This window comes from Fusarium tjaetaba, assembly GCF_013396195.1.
Source record: "Fusarium tjaetaba strain NRRL 66243 chromosome Unknown NRRL66243_c0000109, whole genome shotgun sequence".
Classification (NCBI taxonomy): domain Eukaryota; kingdom Fungi; phylum Ascomycota; class Sordariomycetes; order Hypocreales; family Nectriaceae; genus Fusarium; species Fusarium tjaetaba.
This window is the reverse complement of record NW_023501305.1, coordinates 495,098-519,924: the sequence shown is the minus strand read 5'-3', so window position 1 is coordinate 519,924 and position 24,827 is coordinate 495,098. Positions and strand designations below refer to the sequence as shown.

Sequence of the window (24,827 nt, the reverse complement as noted above, 5' to 3'; positions counted from 1 at the left end):
TGAGGAGGGGAAAGAAGATGACAAAACATTGGCTTGGGAAGAGCTGGGAGCTGGAAGATTTCAAGGAAGTCGTCAGGTTCCAGATGAGGGGTAAGAGAAAGAGCGGCTGAATGAAGAAGTGCATAAGTCTCATGATAGGCAACCACCCTCTACTACCAATAGGACGGATCTGTGAAGGTCATATCAGCTGTGGCTGCAGCTTATCCATGTCAAGACAGCACACCACAACTAAATCTGTTGGAAGACTGCAAGATTTTCAAGAATTGGGAGATCGATTTGAAATGCATAAAGATCACAAAGAATAGGCCAGAAGGCTCCCTGTTGCTGTCTAGACTGGATGATAAGAAAGGCGCCTTTATGCTGATACCATGCTAACACCACCACTATTAGAAAATGCTACAGAGGCCAATACAGTAGTGCCGCGTATCAATACATATTCACCTTGCGCAGCCACATTGGCATCTCTGATATTTGCACATCATTGTCGTCAGGATATCTAGCTTTTCAGACAAAAGCAAGATCTTAGGTAACAGTGAAGGCAAAAAGTATTTATTGGTGTTATCTACCTTTGTGCCTTCGGGCTGGAGCCTCTTTTAAACCCTCAACCATATCACAGCTTGCTGAGTGACAGCCTTGCCACAAACACCAAAAGCAAGGTTTTCGGTCACCTGACAGAGATATCCCGATAGCCTTATGGTGCTTGGCGTGACTCTGTGTGACGTTAAACGATCACTGCCAATTAGAAGGCTAAAGAGAATGAAATTCCGAGATGTTGGCCCTGTTAGCACTAAAGTCTTTACTAAAATGTCACGTTTCCGAGATCTAGAAACTTTGGCCGTCGAAGAAGCTAAGGATGGTCTAAACTATTTAACCTCTGAGATACAAATCGTCACTCTTATGCGGAAGTCAGCGGAGCTCGAAGAGGAATTTGCTTGGCTTGGCTTGGAAAGCATTGGATGTTGCAAGATCCTCACTTACAAGCTGGAGTTAAGCTTGATTGTTCGGACTTAAGACACAGCTCCCCTCCCCAGACTACCACTATGCATTGCATATATTCGGGGTTAATTCTCGGTGATAGGGACCATCTTATATGTAAGTCGGTGAAGGAAATCAAATCAATGCCCTGAAGCACCAGTTTCGAGATCGACAGAGACGGAGGGGATATAAATTCTGCTGGTACCTGGTTCACGACTCTTTTCCTAATTACCAACTCTCCTTTCCTGACTCACTAATTACGTAGTATTTTCCTCCATCATCATGGCGCCTCCAGCAACTCTTCCCACTAAACCTTTCAGCAAGATTGGACGACAAATACCTGCTCTTGGTTTCGGATTGATGGGTCTGAGTGTAGCCTATGGACCCATTGAGTAAACTCCCTATCCCATAACTGGATAGCCTTCGTACTGACACTCACTCCCTCAGAAATGATGAGGAACGGCTTGCAGTTCTGGACCGCGCCTGGGAGCTCGGCTATACGAATTGGGACACGGCCAATGCCTACGGCGACAGCGAGGTCCTGATCGGAAAGTGGTTCAAGCTGCACCCGGAGCGTCGTGCTGACATATTCCTTGCCACAAAGTTTGCCATAAAAACTGGAGTCAATGACAAAGGTGAATGGACCTTCTGGGCTGACAATAGCCCTGAGTTCTTCAATGAGTGCCTCGAGGGCAGTTTACAGAAGATGGGTGTTGATTACGTTGACCTTTACTATGTTCATCGTCTTGACAGAAAGGTTCCTGTCGAAAAGACGATGGAGCTGATGGCCAAGGCTAAGAAGTAAGCCACACTACCCAAAGTCCTTCATATCTTCGGACATGCTGATGTATGCGTATCAGAGACGGCAAAATCAAAGCCATTGGCATCTCCGAATGCGCCGCCAGTGACATCCGCCGAGCCTACACTGTCACCCCGGTCGACGCCATCCAGGTTGAGTACAACCCTTTCACATTGGATATCGAGAAACACGACATACTCTCCACATGCCGCGAGCTCGGAATCACCATCTTCGCATACTCGCCTCTAGGTCGTGGCTTCTTGACAGGTCAGATCAAGAGCAGTGATGACTTTGCGCCCAACGACCTCCGCCGCATGCTGCCTCGCTTTAGCCCTGAGAACTTTCCAAAGAACCTAGTTCTCGTTGAACGCCTTAAGACACTTGCAGATAAGAAGGGCTGCACGTCGGGTCAGTTGGTGCTCGCCTGGTTGTCGGCGCAGGGCGAGGATATTATCCCGATTCCTGGAACGAAGAAGATTAAGTATATGGAGGAGAATGTGGGTTCCCTGGATGTGAAGCTCTCTAAGGAGGAGGTTCAACAAATCAGGGATGAAGTTGAGAAGGCTGAAATTGCTGGTCATCGAAGCCCTCCGGGTGCGTTCCAAGGCTATACGGCTACTGTCGAGCTTTGATCCGTGAAAGTTCCAGCCGGAAGTGGAAGCATTAGATATTCTTGTTATAAAAGACGTTAAATACTGAAACTGGAATTACCAAGATCTATTCTGGTGGTATAACAACGCTAGTCATGACAACAAATCATACAAAATCAAACCCAATAACCCTTTTACTCGTCATTACTCCACTTCCAAGCTTCCGAGATAGCCTTCCAGTACTGCTCAGGATGCTCACGCATGTGTCCAACATGGTCAGTATCCACAAACAGTTCCTGTCTCGTCTCATAGCCTCTCTGCTGAGACTCAGCAATATAGCCCTCAATATCCATATGAGAAATAATCTGATCCTCCTTGCTATACAGATACAATCGCTTGGAGTCTAGCGTCTCGTAGTTTGTATCATCCACAACTCGCAGGGCGAAAGCACCAGAAGGTTCTCCGCCTGTGAGCTTCTTGATAACAACGTCCAGAGTAAGAACAAAACCCCAGATGCCCTTGGTGATGACAAAAGGCCAGGGGAAGAACTTGGCGGTGCCGAGGGCCATGGCGTGCGACCATTGGCCTAGTCTCTCCCACGACCAAAAAGGGTTTCCAGGCGTTGAGTCAAGAACAAGAAGCTGATGAGGCATCTGTCTACCGTTCTGATCCCTGAAAGCCTTGAGCGTAGTGGCGTAGCTGATGGCACCGGTGTTGGACATGCTGTGAATAAGAATAGGCGCTGTCTTTTCATCGAGAAGGCCATCGAGGTTATCGATAACATGTTGCATAGCGCGTGTTCGCGTCTCAAGACCTGTGAACATGGCGTCGGAAATAGGACTCAAAATGATAAGAATCTTAGAGTGAGGGAAGAGAGCGCGATAGCCCTCAGCGTATTTCCCAACATGTCTGGCAAGTCCATCGCCCCAGCCGTAGATGACAACAGCAGCTGGATGATCCGCGGGTGCTTTCTCTCCAGTCTCCTCGCTGACGAGAAGTTTGGCGTTGATGGTTTTGAAGCCCGCAAGCTCAGGAAGTTTTTTGCCCGACATTTTCTATATTATAAAAGAATTCTTAGAAATACAAAGTGTATCGATTGTGCTGACGAGGAATTGACAAGGGAGAGATCCATAAGAGGGAGGCAAGGACATTTTATATATCTCCTTAAAATAAACTAAGTTTTTTAGTTTAAAGAATCGAGTAATGTGTCAATTGGTGTCAATTGCTGACATGGATTTTTGGCCTGTCATATTCTATGTTGGGGACCGCGTATAAAGTCCGTCGGACGTTTATGCGGAAGAATTGCTGCTTTTGGGTATTGGAGCGGTCCCAGCAAAACAATCCTTCAGCCCAACAATATGAAAGCCGAGGTTCAGGGAGAGTTTTATTATAAATTTGAAGATGACGTCTGGGAGTTTTATATAATATTATGAGTGACGTGTACATGTATTCATGTGAGTTCGATTGCGTTTACAAAGATGAATGGAACTGCAATTGAGAGACGGTGCAACATTGATCCACTTGCCAGCGCAGATTTTAGAGACTAGGAATAAAGATGCACAGATCAGCCTTGGCATGCGTCAGGATTGAATATCATGCGCCAAGTGTTGGATCTAACGACGAGTCATCTCCTTTGGAGTTATCGAGGCTGCGTGTATCTTACTCAGACTTGCTATAGCCTAATAACAAACCCTTGATTGGAGTCACCCAATTTGTTAAACAGTAGTTAGATGACAGACCTCGTCATAAAGTAAGCTAAGAATTGATGAAAGACGTCAGACGAAACTGATAGTGGAGGCCTAGACTAAATGATGAGGGCCTTGGCTATGATGTCTCTCGCTTGAGGAGAAACCTCGACGTATCAAAAGGTAAATATCATGCGTTGCATTCGTGATATAGGCTTGGGTTGTTCAAAAGCTGCAAAGGCAGTCAGGTTATTATTTCTTGTCTGTCTATCATAAGAAGTCTAAGGCGGTTGAGTGGTGACATGTAAAGCTCTCGGCTTTCATTTTTTCATGAAACAATGCAATGCATCCTGGTATATCCCCAAAAATCAAAACAACGTCCAATACACTTTTAAAAGGTAGCTGTGATCTTCCATCCAACACGATGGATTCTCGCAGCAAGGATGAAAACCGTGCCAGTCAGGCAAAAGACACCAGCAAAAATCTTGACTCCAAGCCAGCCTGTTGGCTTCTCGAGGATGGCGCCGTTGATAGGGTTGGTGGTGAGTCCACCGATCGAGGAGACAAAGAAGACTATTCCGCTACGGAATCCAATCTCTGCAAGAGGTGAGATCTGAGCAACGAGCGGTGCAATCAAAGAGACGTATGCGCCAGAGCAGAAACCAAACAGCGCGGCAAAGGCAATGATGCCGTTCTGAGAGTTGCATGGGATCCAAAGGGCAAGAATCCAGAGGCCAGAAAGGAAACCAACAATAATAAAGATGTTGTAACGACCCATCTTATCACCAAGAATTCCTGAACCAATCCGGCCAAAAAGACTGGCTGCGTTGAGGATGGGAATCAAATACTGAACAAGGTTGGGGTCCACGCCAGCATGAAGGGCCTGAACGGGCAGGTAGTCGATAGGAATGAAGATTCCGAAGGTGAAAAAGAAGAATCCAAGCATACAGAAGATGAATTCTGGCTCATGGAATGGCCTGGCCAACTGGGCGCGGCTGATCTTCTGAGGGTTGGGAGGGTGAATCGATCTGACTGTGAGGTTGGCGATGATGAGGAGTCCGAGGATCATAAAGGCGCAGATTCGCATGGACCATCCGAATCCGACTTGCTTGATGAGGCGGGTTACCATGATGGGGAAGATGACGCCACCGATACTCGAGCCGGTTGACAGGATGCCAAAGGCAGCTCCTCTATTGCTGTCAAACCATCCGTGAATCGTCGATAGGGCTGAGTATGTTAGTGTGTTTCAATGTAAGGGTAAGGATGAGGCTTACCTGGCTGGAAGATTGCTGAGACACCGATGGCAGAGCATACACCCTGAGACAGAAGAATCTGGTAGTACTCGGTACTAATCGACGCCATCATGATACCAAAGACATGCATGAAACTTCCAACAAAAATCAACCACCGAGGTCCATAGCTATCGTAAAGCTTTCCGATAATCGGGCCCATTCCCATGATGAAGAAGATCTGCAGCGAAGGGATCCATGCGATAGTACTCGACGAGTACTGCTTCAAAAGATCATTCTGGTAGTATTCCTGAAAAGCGCCAACACCTAGAATAATTTAATCGACGCCACAAAAATACGCAACATGATACTTACTGTTGATCCAGCCAAAACTGCAAAACGAGGTACACCATGCGCCAAGAACAACAAGCCAGGCTGTGAGACCACCATCAGGAGCGCCACTTCCAGCTGGTGCAGCCGCAGGCTCAGGCTGTGTGGTACCCTCCTCAAGATCAGACTTTTCGTTGTTGTAACCAACCTGGTTCTGAAGCGTGAGCTCCGAATTGCGAGGCGACGAAGGCGCGGTGGTTTGCTGAGCAGCCATGATGAGAGATGCTGTTTTATCTGATCGAGGGTTGCTTTGAGTTTGAGGCTCTGGTTAGGTTGACATGGGCGTCGAGGTTTATAAGTCCCAGATGCAACGGCAGATCTGAGCCTAAAAGGGGTCCATAGCACGCCTTATGGAGCTCCATATTCACGGTCCTTCGTTCAAGTCACTTAATTTCGCGACGCGAGACTTCCAAAGGCCGAAAATGGTGGACTGTTTGCAGCCGAGCTCAAGTCTCTGATTCGCTCCTTCGGCCTCGGATCTTCTATCTCCACCGAAGCCGGCGCTAGTTTGTCGATAAGATCGACAACAGCGAATGAGAGCTCGTCATTGATCTCACCATCTCGAATATCCCGGTCGCGGAGTTAATCCCCGGTGATCTCAGCTTACAAAGACCGAATCCTCCTCCGTAAAATACCACAGCTCTCGGCCTGTCAATCAATCGGTCGGTGTAATACCACATCATGTCTTCTCGGCCCCGGACTCGGTCGTGCGCCGTATGTCACCGCCGAAAAGTTCGCTGTGACAAGAATTTCCCTTGTTCGCAGTGCGTTCGGTCTGGCTTTGAGTGCTCGTATCCACCTGCTGGCCTGCCTGCGAGACGGGCCAAGAAGACGACGATTAATGATGTTGCAAGTCGGATTTCGCAGATGGAGAAGACGATTGAGGCGTTCAAGGCTGGACAAGATGTGTCGCCGCAACCGACGGTGTCTGCAGGTTCAGTGACGTCTGCGAATAGTGTTCCAACACCAGCTAGTACAGCTACGGATGCTGAGACCAGAGAGAGGGTCAGAGGTTCTCGTGAGGGTCTGTTGCTGAATAAAGGGACAAGTAGTCACTATGTAAATGAAGTTCTCTTCTCCCGAGTCATCGAGCAGGTAAAGACGTTCCAGAAGTTTATGGATCTTGCACTAACACACGCCCAGGAACATGATGTGCGAATGGCCTTGGCAACCCCCAGAGAGGAGCCGCCTCATGAAGTTGACTCTCCTATATGTCACTTGAATCCCATGGGATGGCTATCGGCCGGAATAGCATCAGTATCTACCGCCATTTACCATCCTCAAAGACGTGTGGCCATTCGACTATGGAAAGTCTTTGTCGATGGTGTTGATCCTTACGTCAAGGTTCTGCACATCCCTACCGCCGAGACAACACTCTACACAGTCATAGGTGACCCGACCAAAGCCTCGAACGAAAACTTGGCTCTTTGCTTTGCCATCTATTTCGCTGCTGTCACGGCCACGCCCTCCGATGACGCGCTCGACATTACTGGTGAAGACAAAAAACAAGCTCTCCTTCGGTACAGGATGTGTCTAGAGCAATCAATGGCCCAGTCAGACTTCCTCGAGAATCCTACAATCGCTTCTCTCCAGGCAATGGCTATTTATGGGGTGAGTTCGTTAATGAAAATCAAAAGCTTTCACTGACCGTACGCAGGCCGCCATGCGGGTCCATAACTCATGTCGAGCTGTCTGGATCATGAATGGCCTCGCACTTCGAGCCGCTCAGTCAATAGGTTTGCACAGAGACGGCAGCAAGCTTGGTCTTTCACCCTTTGAGTCAGAATTGCGACGTCGAATATGGTGGTATTTCCAAGAGCGAGATGGAAGAGGCGCTGAGGACTATGGACTACAGAACCCAGCCGCTACTACCGTTCCCAGTGTTGAGCTACCGCGAAACTTACACGATAGCGATCTTTCTCCGGGGATGAAAGAGCTTCCACCGTCGAGGCCGGATTGGACACGGATGACGTTACAGCTGTGCTGCAACCAATCATCTCAAGCTTGGGCTCACCTCTTCCATATGAGTTGCTCTGCGGATGGCATACCAGATGAAGATGTACGAAGACGAGTCATCAAAGATGCCGTTGATAAGGTTGAAGGAATTCTGCAGCGTTGCAACCCCGTGATACCAGAACAAAGAATGACGATCCGAACCGCACGTCTCATTCTCTGCAAAGTCGACGTAGTGTCTCGTCGTCAATGGCAGATCCTCCGCTCCCCCGATGACCAACCCCCAATGGCCACAGAAGCCGAACTCACCGAAGCAGTCGAACTCCTCGAGCTCTCCAACCTCATGTGGCAAGACGACGACCTAGTCGCCTACCAGTGGCTCGCCCGCTCGTATCCGCAATACCACATAATGCTCTTCATCCTGCGCCACCTGTGCGTTTGTCCGCGCGGAGAACTAGCAAAGCGAGCCTTTGCAGCCGTGGAGCTGCAGCATGAGAATTTCAAATCGAAGGAGAATAAGCCGCTGAGTGGGCTGAAGTGGACGGTGCTCACGACGTTGAGGGAGAGGGCGTTTTTGTTGATGCAGCGGGTTGAGAGGGAGGGTGCGGGTGTGCAGTGGAATGAGAGTCAGCGGATGGAAATGCAGGGGGAGAATGGGCAGGGGATGCAGAGTGGGAGTGAGGTTGCTGTTCCGGATTGGAATATGATTTTGGAGGAGTTTCCATTAGACATGGAAGACTTTTCGTTGATTTTCTGAGGAGTAAGGCGGACACTTGTACGATTAGATGACGTGATATGACCTGATTCAAATAGATAATCACAACTTAAAATACTATATTCGATATTAAGTAACGCCAGCATATGTAGTCTTGAAGATGGTCTATGAAGTTCTCTGTGCTGATTTAAGCTATCAGCCATAGTCTCAATTGCAAACTAATTGCAAACTACACACCTAGCTCATAACTTGCACATTAACTCAAGATTGCTGAAAAGTTGCTACAGCAAAAAGCTCATACTGTAAGATCCTAAAAAATGACTGATTTGCCCATCATCACAGGTGAAGATGGTCTACTCTACCATCACCAGTGCCCTTCATTTAGATTTGGTTTCTTCATCTCATACCCAGATACTGCCATGCCAGAACTTGGCCAAGCCTTCAGGATTTCGCCCTTGTCAAAATCTCAGAAAGTATTTCTTCTTCTCCCACGTCTGCGAGTTCCTATCTCGTCAGCGTTTTGTAATTCTACAACGTGATATACGACTTACGTGCGGTCCAACGAAAGTAGTGCTGCTGCCAGAGTGACACAAGTCCCACAATCAATTGAAGGACGCCGAATATGATGGTGATTACGACTTCAGCGGGAAGCATTGGTTGAGTCATGGCGCAAAATCCTGTTTGTTTCGCTGTGAGAGGTGGTTTGGTTTTGTACAGGCTTGCTAAAATAAATAGAATGATTTAGGTTCCTTGAACTTGTGATTGAGAACAATGCGAAGTGAAATTTTACAAATTTTTTGATGAAGCAAAGAAAATGTAGCCCTTTAATAACACTTCAAAGAATAGTAGTTTTGCAGCCGTGAAAGTGAATATGACTTCCTTGCATGATGACCACGGCATTACATCAAGGTGTCAAAATAAACCGACCTCGAGGCTCAGTAAACTTGCCTAATCTTTTCTATCACTTAGGACAAAGGTTCTGGGCTTTCCTGCTTGCTGACCGTGGTTATTAGTGGCTGTTGGTTGCCTGCATGGCACCCATGTCCCAGCTCAAAATTGTAGTTTTGCATTCTCCTCGACGATTGGATGAAAGTCCTGTAGCGTACAAGGATTTCAAGAATTGTTGTTTTGTTTCCCCCCCACTTCACCGCAAAATAGTAGTTTTGTAAAATGTGATGAGGCTGACTATTCCATCCATGCTGGGCTCCCCAGGCTGTTGCCTTTTTCTCGCCTTTCCTTCTTTAAAATTATCCACCACACCACTCTCGCTCCTGATTTTCTATTCATTCTACCTATCTTTTATTTAACATCTTTTCGGACAGCTCTGGTCGATTCGACGGCTGATAAGGCTGTTGCGAAGTGTTACCAATACTCACCATGGAGCGGTTCAAAGTAAACGCCTTGCGTGAATTCGACAATATTGGTCAGCAGTTTCCTGGCATTCACCCACCTCCTAGTCGTAATATCCTGGCACTGCACGAACAGGCTCTTGATGGACAAGTCGTCGTAGATCAGAGCCATTCACGTGCTCCAGTCGATCCTGCTTGTGACTCCTTCATTCACAGACCCCAAGATACCTCCACTATTGACAACATGGAAGATTTGAGGGCTACCCAAATTACTCCTGCTCCTTCAATGGGCCCTCCTCGAAGAAGTAGAAAGAAAAAGGCCCCGACTCTACGTGATGGGGACTGGGAACCATTTAAAGACCGAATCCTCGAACTCTATGAGACATATAAGTTGCCACTTGAGAAAGTGAAAACAATGATCGAGGAGGAGTTCGGCTTCACCGCTCAGTACGTGATTTCATTCTTAGATTGATAAGTCAGCCTCAGGACTGACTGGTATGTGTCAGAACACGGCAGTATCAAAGCCGTATAACCAAATGGGGCAGAGACAAGAATATCAAGAAAGTCGAGATGGCAGCCATTGTCCGGAAGCATCAGCAGAGAGAGATTCTCGAGACTGACAAGAGGAAGCTTCGTTTCACAGTCAGGGGCAGAGAGGTTGAAGCGAACAAAATCGACCGGTGGATGGACAGAAATAATGTCCCACGAAATGATCTGTATGCTCCGAGTCCTGCAGCATGTAAGTCAAATCCGCAAAGCCATAGAGTCAATTCAGCTGACTTTAGATGCGAAGCTACCCCATCCGCAATCGATTGCAGAACCGTTTCTGAAAGAGGTTCCCTCGCTCACAGTCCAGCCTTATCAGACATGAGTCTTGCCCTCTCTTCCGGTGGCATCACACCAGTAGCTCAGAGTCCAATGGCATCTAGTCCCGCGCTTTCCGTACGAGGGGCGATTTTAGGCCGCGGCAGTACTTTCACTGAACAAAGTCCAGCAGCGCCTTTCCATCGAGCTCTTCCAGCTCAGCTCCCGGCTTCTGATACATCAGCAATAAGCCCGGCTCATCCACCCTCAAGCTCTATATTAGCCCCACAGGAGTATTGCCACGGAAAATCTGATGAAGATCGTCTACGATCAGAACTCTATGCGGCAGAGACCGTGTTCGGCTCCGAGGATGGTCTAACCCTTCATATATTGACAGCGCTAAGTGAAGTTCTTCTCCAACAAGGGAGATTTAAATCCGCCGAAGACATGATTCGCAGAGTGGTTGCAGGCTATCAAAAGACAGTAGGGGGTGACAATATTCGCACTCTCGATGCTTTGGAACTCCTAGGGCAAGTTCTCAGGTGTCAGGGGTTCCGTCTTCAAGCCTTAAAACTCCTAGAAGAATTACTTGAGACCAAAACGGTGGCTCTTGGTCACGAGCATCGGTCCACCCTGTCCTGCATGGTTCTTCTATCAAAGGAGTATTTGAGTCATTACCAGTGGGGCAAGGCGGCTTTACTTTCTCAGCGAGCGCTAGAAATAAGAGAGAGGGTATGGGGTGAAACCTACTACAGTGCGCCGGAAATCATGGCGAACCTGGGGCTTGCATACATGCTTGGGGGCCGATTAAAAGAGAGCAAGCAGCTGATAGAACAGGCCCTCAAATCAAGCAAGAACCACAGGGGGGATGAGTATGTTGCTCCGCTGCACATCATGCACAGCCTGCTAACTATATATGTACGACTGAGCGATTGGCGACAGGCAGAGGTGGTTGCAATGCAACTTTTCAACATAAAGATGAGAGAAGTAGGCGAAGAACACCCCGACACGCTGTTCGTCAAAGGAGAGTTGGCCACTATATATGAAGGTCTAGGACAATTGGAGAAAGCCAAAGAGACAGGAGAGCAAGTGCTAGAGGTGCGGAAGAAAATACTTGGGGATAAACATCCCCTTACATTACAAACTGCAGGAAACCTGGTTCGTATATATAAGAAGAAGAAGGAATATAGAAAGGCTGAGGAGATTAGGGTCTATATTCAGCTGATGAAATGGGGCGCACCGGCCGGTATTCGATTAGGGTAGTTTTTCCAAGTTACAAGGGAAACTTGAAGTCCATTACTACAAACGCGAGTATCGGTCGAATTGAAAGCTGAAGTTTCAAGTCAAGCTAGACGAGTTATCACACAAGATGATTGGTCAGTCTCGTACATATGGTGATGATGTGCCAAAGTTATAAAGCTGCAAGGCAGAATTGGTCACGCGACATCAAGAAGCACGCAGTACCCTATTCACTGTTCACAAAAGATTCTGGCAATGATGTTCAGCAATAGAACAACTCAGTTGTAAGGAATGCCGGCTGGTGCCTGACTAAGGCGATTGAGAGTATTGATGTAATGCTGACAGATGCTGATATTGGTGTCGATGTTTAGACCGCCCTACCCGAAGTTTATCGTCGACGCCTCCCGTATATGAGTGGGTAAATCGAGATACAGTTTAGACTGCCCTGTAGATTTTGGCACATCGAGATGATGGCACATTGGCAGAGGTTTTTACTGTAAGAAAGCGTCTGATGTTCAGAATTAGTCAGATACTGGTATAAACGATGTTTTAATATCGCCTCATTTTCACGAATGTTTTCAAATAAATCTGTAGGGCTGCTTCAGTTGCATAAGCGCTCAGCCATTCCTCCACCGCTAGAGCCAGTTGGGAAGGGTTCCCTTTTGTGGCTGCCGTCCCCTCTCGGCAGAGCGAGTGCAAGCCCAGGCCATTCCAGGGCAACAGCCAATGCCAGATCTCAGATGAGCGGGGACTTGTTTGGTCTGGTCGTGGCCTGGACCTTGATTCGGAGCCTCCACCTCCACTGGGCTCTCTCTAATCTTCCCGCCCCGAGCACTCCATCCCGCCCGCCCATTTACCATCCTTGAATGTCTCCGTCTCTTTACTTGTTTTGGTCACATATCGTCACCCGCTTTTGTTCGAGTCTTTGTTCTTGCCGATAAACTTGTTACTTCTTGTATTAGCACCTTAACTCAAACCCCCTTCCTTCGATTGCGTCACGACATCTCGACGTCTCCTTGTTGCCTGCTGTGCACGTTCTGTTGTGACACTATCATCTCAGCGTTTTTAACCGCCAAGCTTACGCCGCCCACGCATACGCATCACATCCCATTTCCATCTCTGACCGCTGTCTTGCGCTCAACTGTCTTGCCGCTAGATCATCGCGAATTGCTACATCAACAGGGGCCCGAGGCCTCGAAGTTCCCAATGTCGAATAAGAACGAGGCCTTGTCCTCGATGGATCCCTTCTCACCTGCACATCAACCCGACGAGGGTTACTCCGAAGATCCTCTCACTCCAACTGTCAATCAAGAGTTATCGACCGCTCTATCGACTGCTCTTGCTACGCTGCGCTCTCCCTCCGACTTGAGCACATGGCTTGTCGCGAACTCGTCGCTTCTGCCCCTCGAGGTCAGAACAGGTACGTTGTGTTGATCAGATTGCTGGGGTCTATTTGCTTACTGTTGATAGAACTGACCATGGCGTTACTCGACAACTTGCCCACGTCCGTAATCGCCGAGATCGTTCACCGATTGAATCCAAGACTTTACATCGATTTTATTCAATACCTTCCCGCCGAGATTTGTCTTAAGATTCTAGGTTTCCTCGATCCTGTTTCCCTCGTGAGCGTCACGCAGACATGCCGCGCCTGGTACGAGTTGGCACTTGACCGAAAGCTATGGGAGCGTTTATACTATATGGAGGGGTGGAAGACCATCATGAGCGAGATCGAAGCCTGCGAGACTAAGGTTAACAACGGCCTCGATCACTCAATTCGTCACCTTAACCGACTTCAGTCGATGCAGGACGCCCACCCCAACAAGATTCGTGCCGTTGTCAATTCGGATGAGGACCTCGAGATGACAGATGGTGACCGCACGCCTGGACCTAGCGAGACCTTGGCCGGTGGAAGCATGTTCGGTAGCCCTTCTTCCTCATTCTCGTCGAGTCGACCTGCGATCGTGCCCATGGGCGAGGTGGACCTTGATGGGTTGTCGAGTAGAAATCCGAGCTTGGATCGAACACTTTCATCATCGTTCGACAGCAGAGGAAAGCGTAAAGAACCCAGCGACGATACCGAGTCCTCTCTCGCTTCAATGTCACTAGCCGATGCAGCCAACACATTACCACCTTCATCATTGTACATTTGGGATGTGGGTCGATCACGATATCGTATCAACTGGCGCTATCTGTACGGCATGCGACGGAAGTTGGAGGCGAACTGGGAGCTTGGAAAATACACCACTTTCCAATTTCCCCATCCCAATTTTCCCGAGGAAGGACATCAAGAGTGCGTTTATGCTCTACAGTTCGACAAAGACTACTTGGTGAGCGGTAGCAGGGATCAGACCATGCGTATCTGGAATGTTCGCACCCGCCGACTTGTCCGACCACCTCTGACGGGACACATGGGCTCCGTCCTGTGTCTCCAGTTCGATGCTGACCCTGAAGAAGATCTCCTTGTTTCTGGAAGCAGTGATTCCAACGTCTTCATCTGGAAGTTCTCGACTGGTGAGCTGGTGCAGAAACTAACAAGAGCTCATCACGAGTCCGTTCTCAATGTGCGTTTTGATAAAAGAATCCTGGTTACATCTTCCAAGGATAAGACGATCAAGATCTTCAACAGGCGCCCTTTGAGACATGGCGATTTGGGCTACAACGGCGGTGATCTAGTCGGTCCAGTACCTGTTCACCTGCGAAGGTACGGTTATGAGCCGGACCTTTCCAATGAACTTCCCGTCAAGCCTCCGTTCACCATGATCGGTCGTCTAGATGGACATAGTGCTGCCGTAAACGCGATTCAAGTTCGTGACGAGACCATTGTTTCCGTATCGGGAGATAGGCATATCAAGATATGGAGTTGGCCAGATCAGGCCTGTACCCGGACGATTCCAGCACACGACAAGGGAATCGCGTGCGTGGAGTTTGATGGGCGCAGAATCGTTAGTGGCAGCAGTGATTGGGAAGTCTGCATTTTTGATGCACCTACTGGCCTTAAGGTTGCTCAGTTGCGAGGACACGCCCACCTGGTGCGTACTGTCCAGGCGGGTTTCGGTGATCTGCCGTACAGCACAGCAGAAGACTGGGCGGAGGCCAAGGCGGTTGATGCTGAGTACATGCGCGCGCTTGAGGCTGGTGAGATTGACAATGCCATGGACCGAAGACATAGGAGAGACCGTCGGGCAAATGCTGGAAGCTCTCGACCTCAGGATGTTCAGGCATACGGTGCCAAGGTTCCCCCGGGAGGTGGTGGAGGCAGAAAGTATGGTCGCATTGTATCTGGTTCCTATGATCAGAGCATTATTATCTGGCGACGCGACAAGGAAGGGGTTTGGAAGCCCGCAATTCATCTCCGACAGGAAGAGGCTGCTGCTGCTGCCCAGCGTGAGGCTGCGGCCAGCTTGTCGAGCGCAACGTCGAACGTCGCGGTTGCAGGATCTCTGGCTAGTAGGTCTTCACATACATCCACAATCGCGCCTCGATCTCCGCCTACGAGCGGCACTCCTCTCGGGCCTTTAATGCTGCGCGATCACCACGGGGACTCCCAGCGAACGACAAGCTCATATCAAGTGCTAATCGACCAAGCGGTACCCCTTGGGCCCACCTCGTTGCAACATGTGCTTGCAACATACCCGATTGCGCTGGCTCACCATTCCTACCTACAAACCGCCATCGAACGCGAGACGTCGCCTTTGATCCGAGCCCAGCTTAGAGGGGTGGTAACGGATGCTTTGGCTCACCTCCAGATTCGTCAGATGCCGATGCGACAGCAGTCGAGTTCAGGTAGTTCTCACATGTCCAGCGACAGCGGCCGTACCAACCCGAGATCCGGTCAAACGCCTCATGCGGTGCCCGTTCCAGGAGGACCAGCTACGCAACCTCCGGCTGTTCATGCACAAGGTGCGCCTCCCGGACAGCCAGCTCAACCTCCAATCCACAATGGCCATCATGCAGGCCATCATCCTCATATCGCCGCGGCCGAGAACACGTCAGCACGAGTCTTCAAACTACAATTTGACGCGCATAAAATTATTTGCTGTAGTCAAACTCCAACAATTGTTGGATGGGATTTCTGTAATAAGGATCCCGCATTAGAAGAAGCTGTTCGATTCTTTGCAACAGTGGACTAGATCTGTAATTCTGAAGCATAAATGTATAAATCAGAAAGCATTCTTTTGAGCGAGGGAGTTGGGTTATATCGGCTTGGCAGAGTCTTATCGAGAATAACTGCATGATCCAGGAGTTCCACTGGCGATAGTGCTGTTGGATGCTTTATGTGTTCAAGTGCGTGTAGACACCTGTGTATACTCGGGATCGATAGTAGAAAATACACGTTTAATGCATTCATAACAATAATGGAAGAGTAAAATAATGTGCTTGGGTGACCCTACAAACCTAACCAACGCCGTGACAAGCAAAATCCATGTAGAATTCTCCGAGACGTCCACCATGATCCAGCAACGCCGTTCGTTAACCAGCAACCTGCTTCACCTTATCCTCAGTCTGAGGAGGCTCGTCCACAAACTCTGGCACGACCTCGTCCTGCAAGAAACCCGGCACAGCACCACCCATCTCATGCTCCATCTCCACCTCCATCCCCAACGCCTCCAGCTCAGCATCCAGCTCATCCTCCTCCACATCCTCAGGGATATCATAACTCCTCGCCAAACTCTCCTGAATCTCATTACCCACATCCATCAGATCCGCCATCTCATCCTGCAACCTCTCAATCTTATCGATGTCAATCTTGCCGTACTGCTTCTTCAGCTCTTTATTCGTCGTCTTCATCGCATCTACCTGCGTCATCACGTTCTTGAGGTTGTCCTGCATGTTGTTCGCCTGCTCCATGTTCCACACCTGGCTCTCGAGCTTGTCCTTCTCCGCCTCGTACGCCTTGCGGCGCTGCAGCACCTTGAGGGCCTTTTGCTTCATCGCCTGCTTGCCGGGGCCGTCGCGCATGCGGGACAGCTTTTCTTGGTAGGCGCCGAGCTCGGCGTTGAGGGCTTTGAGTTTGGTGTCGAGGGATGATATGCGGGTGTCGAGGTTGGTTATGGCGCCGTTGAGTGTGGGTTTGGGGCCCGCGGGCTTGGAGCCGAAGAGGCGGTTCATCTTGACGTTTGTAGAGGTCGATGATTGAAAAGAAGAGGGTTTGCCCGTGGTGGGAGGTTGTAGAGGGCAGATTCGCGATGGGTGTCGTCGAGGTGGTGATTGTAAGGGTTGGAGATGGTGGCCTGGAGGGATGACGTTCACTGCGCACGCGGCTCAAATGGATGGAGTGGCATGGAGCGAGCGGCGGGGCGGGACGCACACCCCGCCGGATCTGAGACTCAAATCGAGCTACCCTAGAGCTAGAGCGCGAAAACCCAAGATTCAGAGTTTGGGGCACAATTTCGAACACTTTAAGTGAGTAACTAATAGCAAGATGCATTCGAAATATCTAGATATACTTTTGCAACAATGCAGTAGTCTTCCAAGGCTGTCCCAGCCCATTCGTGTTGGGTTGCTACAATTGTCGCATTCTGCATTGAAAGGACCCGCAGAAAGTAAACAAACATTCCTGTCAAGCAGAAAAGACCCTGACCTGGTTTAGCACAACCGCTGGTTCCCGCTTATAGTCCAGGGATTTTGATCACGGATGTCAAATTTAATGCTATTGTTTAGTTTGTGGTACTCGAAACGAACATATGGCTTGAGCAAAGACGGGAACCATCTCTGGCTCGGGAGAGAGAGACATACTTTTACTCGGCACGGGAGAAGTTCATTAGATTATAACAGCTAAGCTCAGGGCAAGGCGGTACGGCACTTCAGTGTCATTCATGAAATGTGATTGGTCTCTCGACTGTGTCAGTGTCTAACTCTGATCTACATCTTTAAGCATGTTCCAACGTCTTGAGATGATATTGGGAGACTTGATACACAATAATAGCGGAATCGCTGTCAAATAATGAATACTGGTGATAATGGAGTAAAATCAATCTCATTTTAGACCCTATTGATCCTTGGCACTCTCATTTACTGGAGGTAGATCGTGGTGGTCTGTGGTTCGACAATGATCACTCGGACCAAACGTAAATGTCACCAGCACCAGTGAATTCACAATTAAACAACAATAGCCTACAGCAACAAGAATCGCTGGCCTCACAGCAAGTAAAGTCTCAATTGTTTACTTTTACTTCCCATTGACAGGCCGTCACTGCTCGCCAGCTGCCAGCAGTGGACCCTGAAAGCGGTGACCATCCACGCCCCACAATTATCTGGTGCCCACAGACGCGTCTGGAGCTCCAAGCCCAAAGCGCCTCCATCTTCGCAGCCCACATCGAAATTCATTCCGCAAAACAAAACAATCTCTCCAACTTCTTTGCGCACCAGCACTTGACTTCACCAACCATCTCGTCACGAACTCAACTGCTACTTCGCAAACACTCTCTTCACAGTCTTCAGCTTCTGCAAGCTTTACTTTCACACTTTTCGCATCCTCTTCGCTTCGTTACCCCGGTATCGCGGGAGGTTTGTTTACTTTAGAAACCTTCTCTTCCGCGCTGCATCTTTGCGATGGCGGCGAAGGATGTCCCCAAATGGGGCTTTGGGCAAGAGCCCATGCAAATGTGAGTATTTATCCTGATCGTGAATAGTATCGTGTCGTCTCTTGAGAATACTGACATTTTACTGTAGCAAACCCGTTGCACCAGACTTCATCCCGCATTTCGCGACCACTGGCGACACTCGGGTCGACGCCAGCAAGACGTAGGTTTTCTCGGCCGTTGAACTCAAAACAGCCTCACTAACGGTCCAAACAGCTTCCTCAACTTTGGAAACTTTGCGTTCAAGAAGCCACTGACCCGACCGCCCGCGTGGGAACGGGTTCCTACACAGTCGCTTGCTGCTCCCAGCTCGAACCGACAGATCATGCGCCGAGTCACAGTTTCCAACAGTCTCCAGCTCGACACACCCTTCGTCATCTTCCCAAACGTATCCGCCATTCCCGTCCCTACTCGTGAAGAGCTCGGTTTCGACCTTACTCTTCCTCGCAAAGTCCAACGACTAGAATCCTACGAACCTGTGGATAGAGAACTAGTGTTTGAGGATTTCTTGATGTTCTCGCATGCACAGCACATGCACAATCTCATGAGAGCTAAGGGTAAGCAGCTCCTCAGAACTGTGCCGAACTTTGACTGACGTTTAATCTAGTTCATATTGCCAACGGCCTTCTCGAAACTTACTCTGGCCATACACGCGAAGACGTGAAGGCTATCGAACAAGGAGCCCGACAAATCGTTCCGGTCAAGCGAGCTGCTAGCATCATCAGCACCGACGTTGTCGATACAGACGGCTCTCCTATTACCCTGGCGCCCGCCAGAGGTAACCGATTCCTAACCTACGACGATGTGCTTCGCAAGATCCAAGATGCCAACGAGTCCGGAAAACAGTCCGTCAATCTCAGGGACGCGTCCATCACAGAGGTCACTACCGCACTGCAAAACAGTCGTCGGGATCCTCGAAAGCGCCTCGCTGCTGTCGGCGAGCCCGAACTCTCCACTATCTTGGACGAGGAAGAGCCAGAGAGCCCCATCGCTGTTCAGGAGCCTGTTGAGGAGTCTGTTCTCTTCGCTGGGACCCCTTCTCCCTCGAAGCGACTTACTCGTCTCATCACCAGCGACACCATCAAGAAGAGTGTCCGCCGACTTTCGAAGCTTGCCAAACGCATCCAGGGTTCTCCTTCCAAGTCATCCCCTTCGAAATCGTCACCTCCTAAATCTTCTCCTTCCAAGTCGAAGCATGCTTCCTCACCTCTCGCCCAGCGTTCCAGCCCTGTCTATGGATCTGCTGCTGGCAAGGACAATATGTCCACTGAATCCGTCGCTGACTCTCCCGCCCGCCCTGGCCGAACTTTCCGAGTGCCATCTGAGTGCGATTCATCTTCTTTCGAAGATACTGGTCTCCCAGAGACCCCCAACAAATCCTCGTCGCCTGTCATGAACTACTCGCGACCCATCGCTCCCACTCCCTCCCAGTGGAACCGAGTTGAGCCCTCAACTCCTGCTACTCCTGCTGCCCAGAGCGCTCCCCTCCCCGTTACCCCCCACCAGACCGACAGTCCCATCGGTCTCGCTGCCCTTCTTCCTGCCATCCTCCCTCCCGCTACTCCCAAGCCACACGGTTGCACACTTGAAGTCCTTGAGCCTAGTGAGACTTTCGACTTCGGGAAAACAACTTCCTTCGGTAGCTCCAACTCGTGGATGTTTTCTTCTCCTCAGCCCACCGAGCCCATCCGTATCAAGGCCGGTAACCAGGCGCGTCGTCGTCGCAGCGAACCTCTGCTCCGCAAGTTCCTCGACACCCGAGCCCGTCGTCTCTCGTCATCTCCCCAAAAGGTCCAATTCCAACAGGAAGCGATCTTCAGCGATGACATTTCTATTGCCTCGCTGTTCGACATCACTTATGAGTCACCTGCGAAGGCCGCTGCCATCGATGCAGCTGACGAGACTACTGTTCTCGATTCTATTACTTCTCCCTCCAAAGAGCCTGCAGCTCCAAGCGCGGCCGAGCACACTATCCCTCTTGACACTATTATGGAGGAGAGTGTTGCGACTGAAGCTGATCCCACCGAGGCAGCCAACGAGACTTCTGTTCTCGAATCTACTATTTCTCCTTCCGATGAGCCTGCAGCTGGTAGCGCGGCCGAACACACTCTTTCTCTTGACACACCTATGGAGGAGAGTGTTGCTTCTATTACTTCTTCCTCCAACGAGCCTGCAGCTGAAAGCGCGGCCGAGCATAACCTGCCTCTTGACACAATTATGGAGGAGAGTGTTGCCACCGAGGCTGATCCCATTGAGGCAGCCAAGCCTACCGAAGGCGAGTCCAACTTGGGCTATGCCAGTGTTCTCACTGAGAACCTCTGGATGCGAGACCTGAATTCTTCACCCACCTTAGCTCCCACCAACCGCCAGGACGAGCAGCACAGTTCCGTGCAGCCACCCACTACCGTTACCGAGACACCTGTCACCAAAGCTCCCACTTCTTCTGAAAGTGTTGTGAACATTGATGTCCGAGAGAACCCTGACATTTTCGGGACCCAGATTTCTTCACCCCCTGCCCCTACTCCCATCCAGAACCTTTCTCGCATGGCCGATGACGCCTGCAATGGCCACGCTAAGGTCGTGGTCACTGAGGAAAACGGTAGACTCTTTGTCCGATTTAAGCTGTCGGCCAGATATGCCCACATGTTCCCCGCAAGCCAAGGGTTCAACGATTCTCTCTCGTTCTCTCCATCCGTCGACATTTCTACACCAAGGCCCCGACCCGTCAACCCCACTACACAGACTCCTGATCTCAGCAGTTTCGGTGACGTTACCAGCCCATCTCCCAGCGTAATGCAGACCCCCGAGCCTCAATCTACTGAATCGCTCCTCAAGACACCTGATATCAACGGTGTCGGTGTTATCGACCGCTCCTCCCCCGGTGAATTTGATACACCTGAACTTTCTCAGCACGACAACACTCTTGTCTTCGGCGAACCTACAACAGTCGACCGACCTTGTTCTATTCGACGTGCTACCCGCCGTCAGAGCGAGATGACTCCCTTAAAGCGTGCTACAAGAAACGCAATGGGCATCTCCCAGGGGCCCGCCACACCCAAATTCTCTACTCCAGCAGCCGATAATGGCGACCACACCTTGGTCATGGAAGAAACGCCCGCTAAGCGGGACGATGAAACACCTGCTCAGCAGGTCGAGACTCCAGCAGCTCCCCCTATCCAGGAGGTAGAAGCCGCTCCTGCTGCCAACAATGGTGGCCAAGACTTGGACAGCCCAGGTCGAGATTACTTACGCGCGTTCATCAGCCAGAATCGCCGAACTACCGCTTCCGCTACTGCTACTGCTACCACCAAAGAATCCTCAACTACCGCTGCCACAGACACCACCGCTCTCACACTCGCAGCAGAAATCATCCCTGCCGTCACTACGACAGAAGCTGGATCCCCAATCGCACCAGCAGCCAAGCGCCAGCCTCTCGGAGCTCGAAGCCCTAACAGGGGTAGTCCCGTGAAGGCCAAGCGAAAGGCGGATTGTGATGCGGATGAGGATTCTCCCGCAAAGAAGTCCAAGATGGACAATGCGGCGAGTGAGGCCAGAGGGTCGATCCGCCAGGTCACTCGGAAGACCAAGGCTAAGCGCCAGAGGGCAGAGCTGGCCATTGACATGACGGATCTTCCCTCTGCCTCCCCCTCCACCGACACTCCCAACGGCAAGCAGGTTGACGAGCTTGCGCCCAACACATCCACCCGCCGATCGTCTCGGCTCCGAAGCCAGGAGAACCCGAGCAGCGCTCCCAAGTCGTCGCTGCCTACTCCCATCAAGCTCGGCCGGGCCGGTGCGGGCCGCAGCCTCCCAAAGAAGGCTCGCAGCGAGGAAGACGAGTTGGCTCGCAAGACGCGGGCCAACACCAAGCGGAACATGGGTAAGGCCGAGTTCCCTGCCGAGGTCCTCGTTAGAATTGCGGACGAGGCAGAGAAGAACTCTGACCAGGGTGAGGGTGAGGAGTCGGAGAGGCCAGCAACTGGTCGACGCGTGGGGTGGAACCAGCCCCTGGAGAAGGTGCAAGGAGAGGAGCCCAAGAAGGGGCGGGCCAAGGGCAAGGCCACACAAGGACAGACGGGCATCTCTAAGCCCAAGGCGAAGCGGGCCACCAAGGTGGCATCGGATCTGGGCATGGTGGCCAACGGCACACCCGCCAAACCTCAGCGCGTGACGCGCTCCAGCGCACGCTCTGGGGTTTGAGCACCCAGAAGTCTCCCGACAAATGGAGACGGCTGCCTTGGTGGTTGGCGGCTTTGCGTTTATTTTGACGATTTTTTGCTTTCGACATCGCTGGCACCAGTTGGTGCACAAGAACAAGGACGACGATGACTTCTTTTTTTTGGCGGCGTTCGGGAGGGGGGGCTCCCGACGTCTTTTTTCACGAGGGCATGATGCATTGCGAGGCGTTGGTGGTTGCGCAAAGATACCACATTTTGGAAGTTTTTGGGACCTTTTTTCGGCGGACGACGCAGGTCGGTGTACGGGTTTAAAGTCCTCGGGATGAGGCTGGAAAACATAGATGCCCCGGATGGGCTGTTGTACGAGAATAAGACTTGATTCACTCATGATATTGCCTTGCTTTGTGATTTGCCAGATGTGATTTATTGGATAACTTGCTGAAGAGTAATCTGTCGCTTTTCGTTATGGTTGTTGTTTTAAGAGCCTTGGTCTTGCAACAATACGTAGGAATGTGTGTATTAAGTCACGGGTTGGACTTTGAGAAGTAAGTATCTACGAGTGAACAGTACGAAGTCCATAGTCAAGTGGGAATAGTTTATTGTTTATGTCTATCTAAGTGGTAAACCCAACTCTTTATTTATGATAGAGACAGTGTTAGTCTGTATAATGTTAAAATTATCGGGGCTAAGTTCGTTGGAGAGGATGGCCTGATCAGATATTATTGCTATATCTCACGGGCCATTTCAACACAGGGAAGCCGTAATGCTTGATTGCAGTGGAGGGATGATATCATCATCTTATCCAAGCAGGTGTTTCTCCATGATCAAGGTCTGGTCTCCATCATCTGAGTTCGGGGAATGAAAGGGCCAAAGGTAGTGCTCATCATTCCAGCTAGTAGTTGAGAGGTAGGCAATGGTGCAATTGCGGCACATCTTGGGATTGCGAACCCCGAACGAACCGATTAAAACGGTCTGCTGGCGTTGATCTTCCCAAGAAGTGAAAGAAGAATCTTTTCAACATCATGAGGATTACGCGCTGTAACATCAGCGAGGCAGAGTTCTCGCCTGGCCCTTGGTGTGACTGACCCGTAGGAGAGGAGAGGCCTTTCGAGCGACCTGACGGATCGACCCTCTTGCCTCACTTGCCGCGTTGTCGATCTTGGACTTCTTTGCGGGAGATTCCTCGTCTGCATCACAATCCACCTTTCGCTTGGCCTTCTTCGATATCGTGACTTTGACGGACCATCTAGAGTTCTATATAAGAGAAGTATTCCCCAGTTTTGTGGCGGATGAACATCATTGGTTGTGCTCAGCTCAGCTACATTGTTATGGTGATGATTGGCGGCAATTGACTTCTCCTCGTCAACATTGTAGCCTTGGTATTCGTGTATGCAGTGCCGCTGTTCCCAAGGTCCTCAACGAATGGAACTGCCGGATTTAGCGGCTGGTCTGCGTCGGTTGTGCCTCTGCTTCCGAGAGGCCTTGGACTGACTGATGAAGTGAACCTCATCAGAGTCTTCGGAGATTGCAGAATCATCATCGGGAGAGGAGTCAGTGCTATATATATGTAACTATATAGGTATAGGAGCGGGCAAGAATGTAAATCCTTTTCGGACTGTGAATCTCAAACATATCTGAGACTCAGGCTGAGTCTGCCTTTCTAGGATGCTCCAGGTCGAAGGGCAAACTGTCATTGCTCCTGAACATGCCTGGGGCGACAGGCCGGTGGGCATCGCTTCAAGATGTTGACATTCGCATTCGTCAGTTGATGTGCATGTCAGAATCCATATGGGAGACTTAAGAGATGAGATACTCATGTACTTTCATTTCTTCAAGTTCTCCACCTCTAATGCCCAGGGAGAAGTTAGAATCATGACGTGGCCTCATCATTGGCACGCGAGAAGATTGTTGTTTTGCATGCAGCTTCTTGATATAGGCATTACGGTTAGGACCGTCAATTCCCCCATAGGCATCGATAGCGAAGGAATTATAGTGGTACGCTCGCTAGATAATATAGTAATTTCGCATTGTTGCATTCGGGATTTGATGGACATGTCTCGATGTCTATCCTTGGTCCTATGAGTCGGCTTTGCGTGCTTTAGAGATTTGCGATTCTCTTGGTTGTGCTTTGAGCAGTAAAATGCTTGACCTCCATGCTCAGTTCAAGGACCTCCGAGATGTGATGGTACAAATGAAAACCTTGACCAGAAGTCGTCGGTGATCCCTTCTGCAGCAGTGTGTGGTGAGATAGGCTGTCAGAAAGTGTTGGGTAATGGGAAGTGAGAGACGGAAGAGTGTTGGGCGATATAGTCTTCGTTACTTTGAGAGATTAGAGAAAGA

At 50.1% G+C, this 24,827-nt stretch overlaps 8 protein-coding genes across 8 annotated transcripts; 5 read left to right on the top strand and 3 right to left on the bottom strand.

The window, feature by feature from the left end:
• Nucleotides 1-1,257: 1,257 nt before the first annotated feature.
• On the top strand, nt 1,258-2,406 carry FTJAE_5780 (alcohol dehydrogenase; the record flags this gene model as incomplete). Its single annotated transcript, XM_037352324.1, has 3 exons — nt 1,258-1,367; nt 1,423-1,776; nt 1,836-2,406. 3 exons carry the CDS (start codon nt 1,258-1,260, stop codon nt 2,404-2,406), a joined length of 1,035 nt encoding a protein of 344 aa, XP_037207273.1.
• A 152-nt stretch (nt 2,407-2,558) lies between these two features.
• FTJAE_5779 (uncharacterized protein) lies at nt 2,559-3,416 on the bottom strand (the record flags this gene model as incomplete). Its single annotated transcript, XM_037352322.1, has 1 exon — nt 2,559-3,416. The coding sequence occupies one exon, from the start codon at nt 3,414-3,416 to the stop codon at nt 2,559-2,561; it is 858 nt and encodes a 285-aa protein (XP_037207272.1).
• A 1,024-nt stretch (nt 3,417-4,440) lies between these two features.
• On the bottom strand, nt 4,441-5,882 carry FTJAE_5778 (monocarboxylate transporter 2; the record flags this gene model as incomplete). Its single annotated transcript, XM_037352321.1, has 3 exons — nt 4,441-5,276; nt 5,324-5,605; nt 5,654-5,882. The coding sequence occupies 3 exons, from the start codon at nt 5,880-5,882 to the stop codon at nt 4,441-4,443; spliced, it is 1,347 nt and encodes a 448-aa protein (XP_037207271.1).
• A 467-nt stretch (nt 5,883-6,349) lies between these two features.
• Nucleotides 6,350-8,378, top strand: FTJAE_5777 (uncharacterized protein; the record flags this gene model as incomplete). Its single annotated transcript, XM_037352320.1, has 4 exons — nt 6,350-6,382; nt 6,434-6,763; nt 6,812-7,279; nt 7,326-8,378. 4 exons carry the CDS (start codon nt 6,350-6,352, stop codon nt 8,376-8,378), a joined length of 1,884 nt encoding a protein of 627 aa, XP_037207270.1.
• Nucleotides 8,379-9,713: 1,335 nt separating this feature from the next.
• FTJAE_5776 (kinesin light chain 2) lies at nt 9,714-11,752 on the top strand (the record flags this gene model as incomplete). The annotated part of the gene is made up of 3 exons (XM_037352319.1): nt 9,714-10,132; nt 10,192-10,424; nt 10,542-11,752. 3 exons carry the CDS (start codon nt 9,714-9,716, stop codon nt 11,750-11,752), a joined length of 1,863 nt encoding a protein of 620 aa, XP_037207269.1.
• Nucleotides 11,753-12,934: 1,182 nt separating this feature from the next.
• FTJAE_5775 (putative f-box WD-repeat) lies at nt 12,935-15,858 on the top strand (the record flags this gene model as incomplete). The annotated part of the gene is made up of 2 exons (XM_037352318.1): nt 12,935-13,148; nt 13,199-15,858. The coding sequence occupies 2 exons, from the start codon at nt 12,935-12,937 to the stop codon at nt 15,856-15,858; spliced, it is 2,874 nt and encodes a 957-aa protein (XP_037207268.1).
• A 340-nt stretch (nt 15,859-16,198) lies between these two features.
• FTJAE_5774 (Snf7) lies at nt 16,199-16,837 on the bottom strand (the record flags this gene model as incomplete). The annotated part of the gene is made up of 1 exon (XM_037352317.1): nt 16,199-16,837. The coding sequence occupies one exon, from the start codon at nt 16,835-16,837 to the stop codon at nt 16,199-16,201; it is 639 nt and encodes a 212-aa protein (XP_037207267.1).
• A 1,443-nt stretch (nt 16,838-18,280) lies between these two features.
• Nucleotides 18,281-22,509, top strand: FTJAE_5773 (uncharacterized protein; the record flags this gene model as incomplete). The annotated part of the gene is made up of 4 exons (XM_037352316.1): nt 18,281-18,333; nt 18,401-18,472; nt 18,526-18,866; nt 18,917-22,509. 4 exons carry the CDS (start codon nt 18,281-18,283, stop codon nt 22,507-22,509), a joined length of 4,059 nt encoding a protein of 1,352 aa, XP_037207266.1.
• Between the last annotated feature and the right edge of the window lie 2,318 nt (nt 22,510-24,827).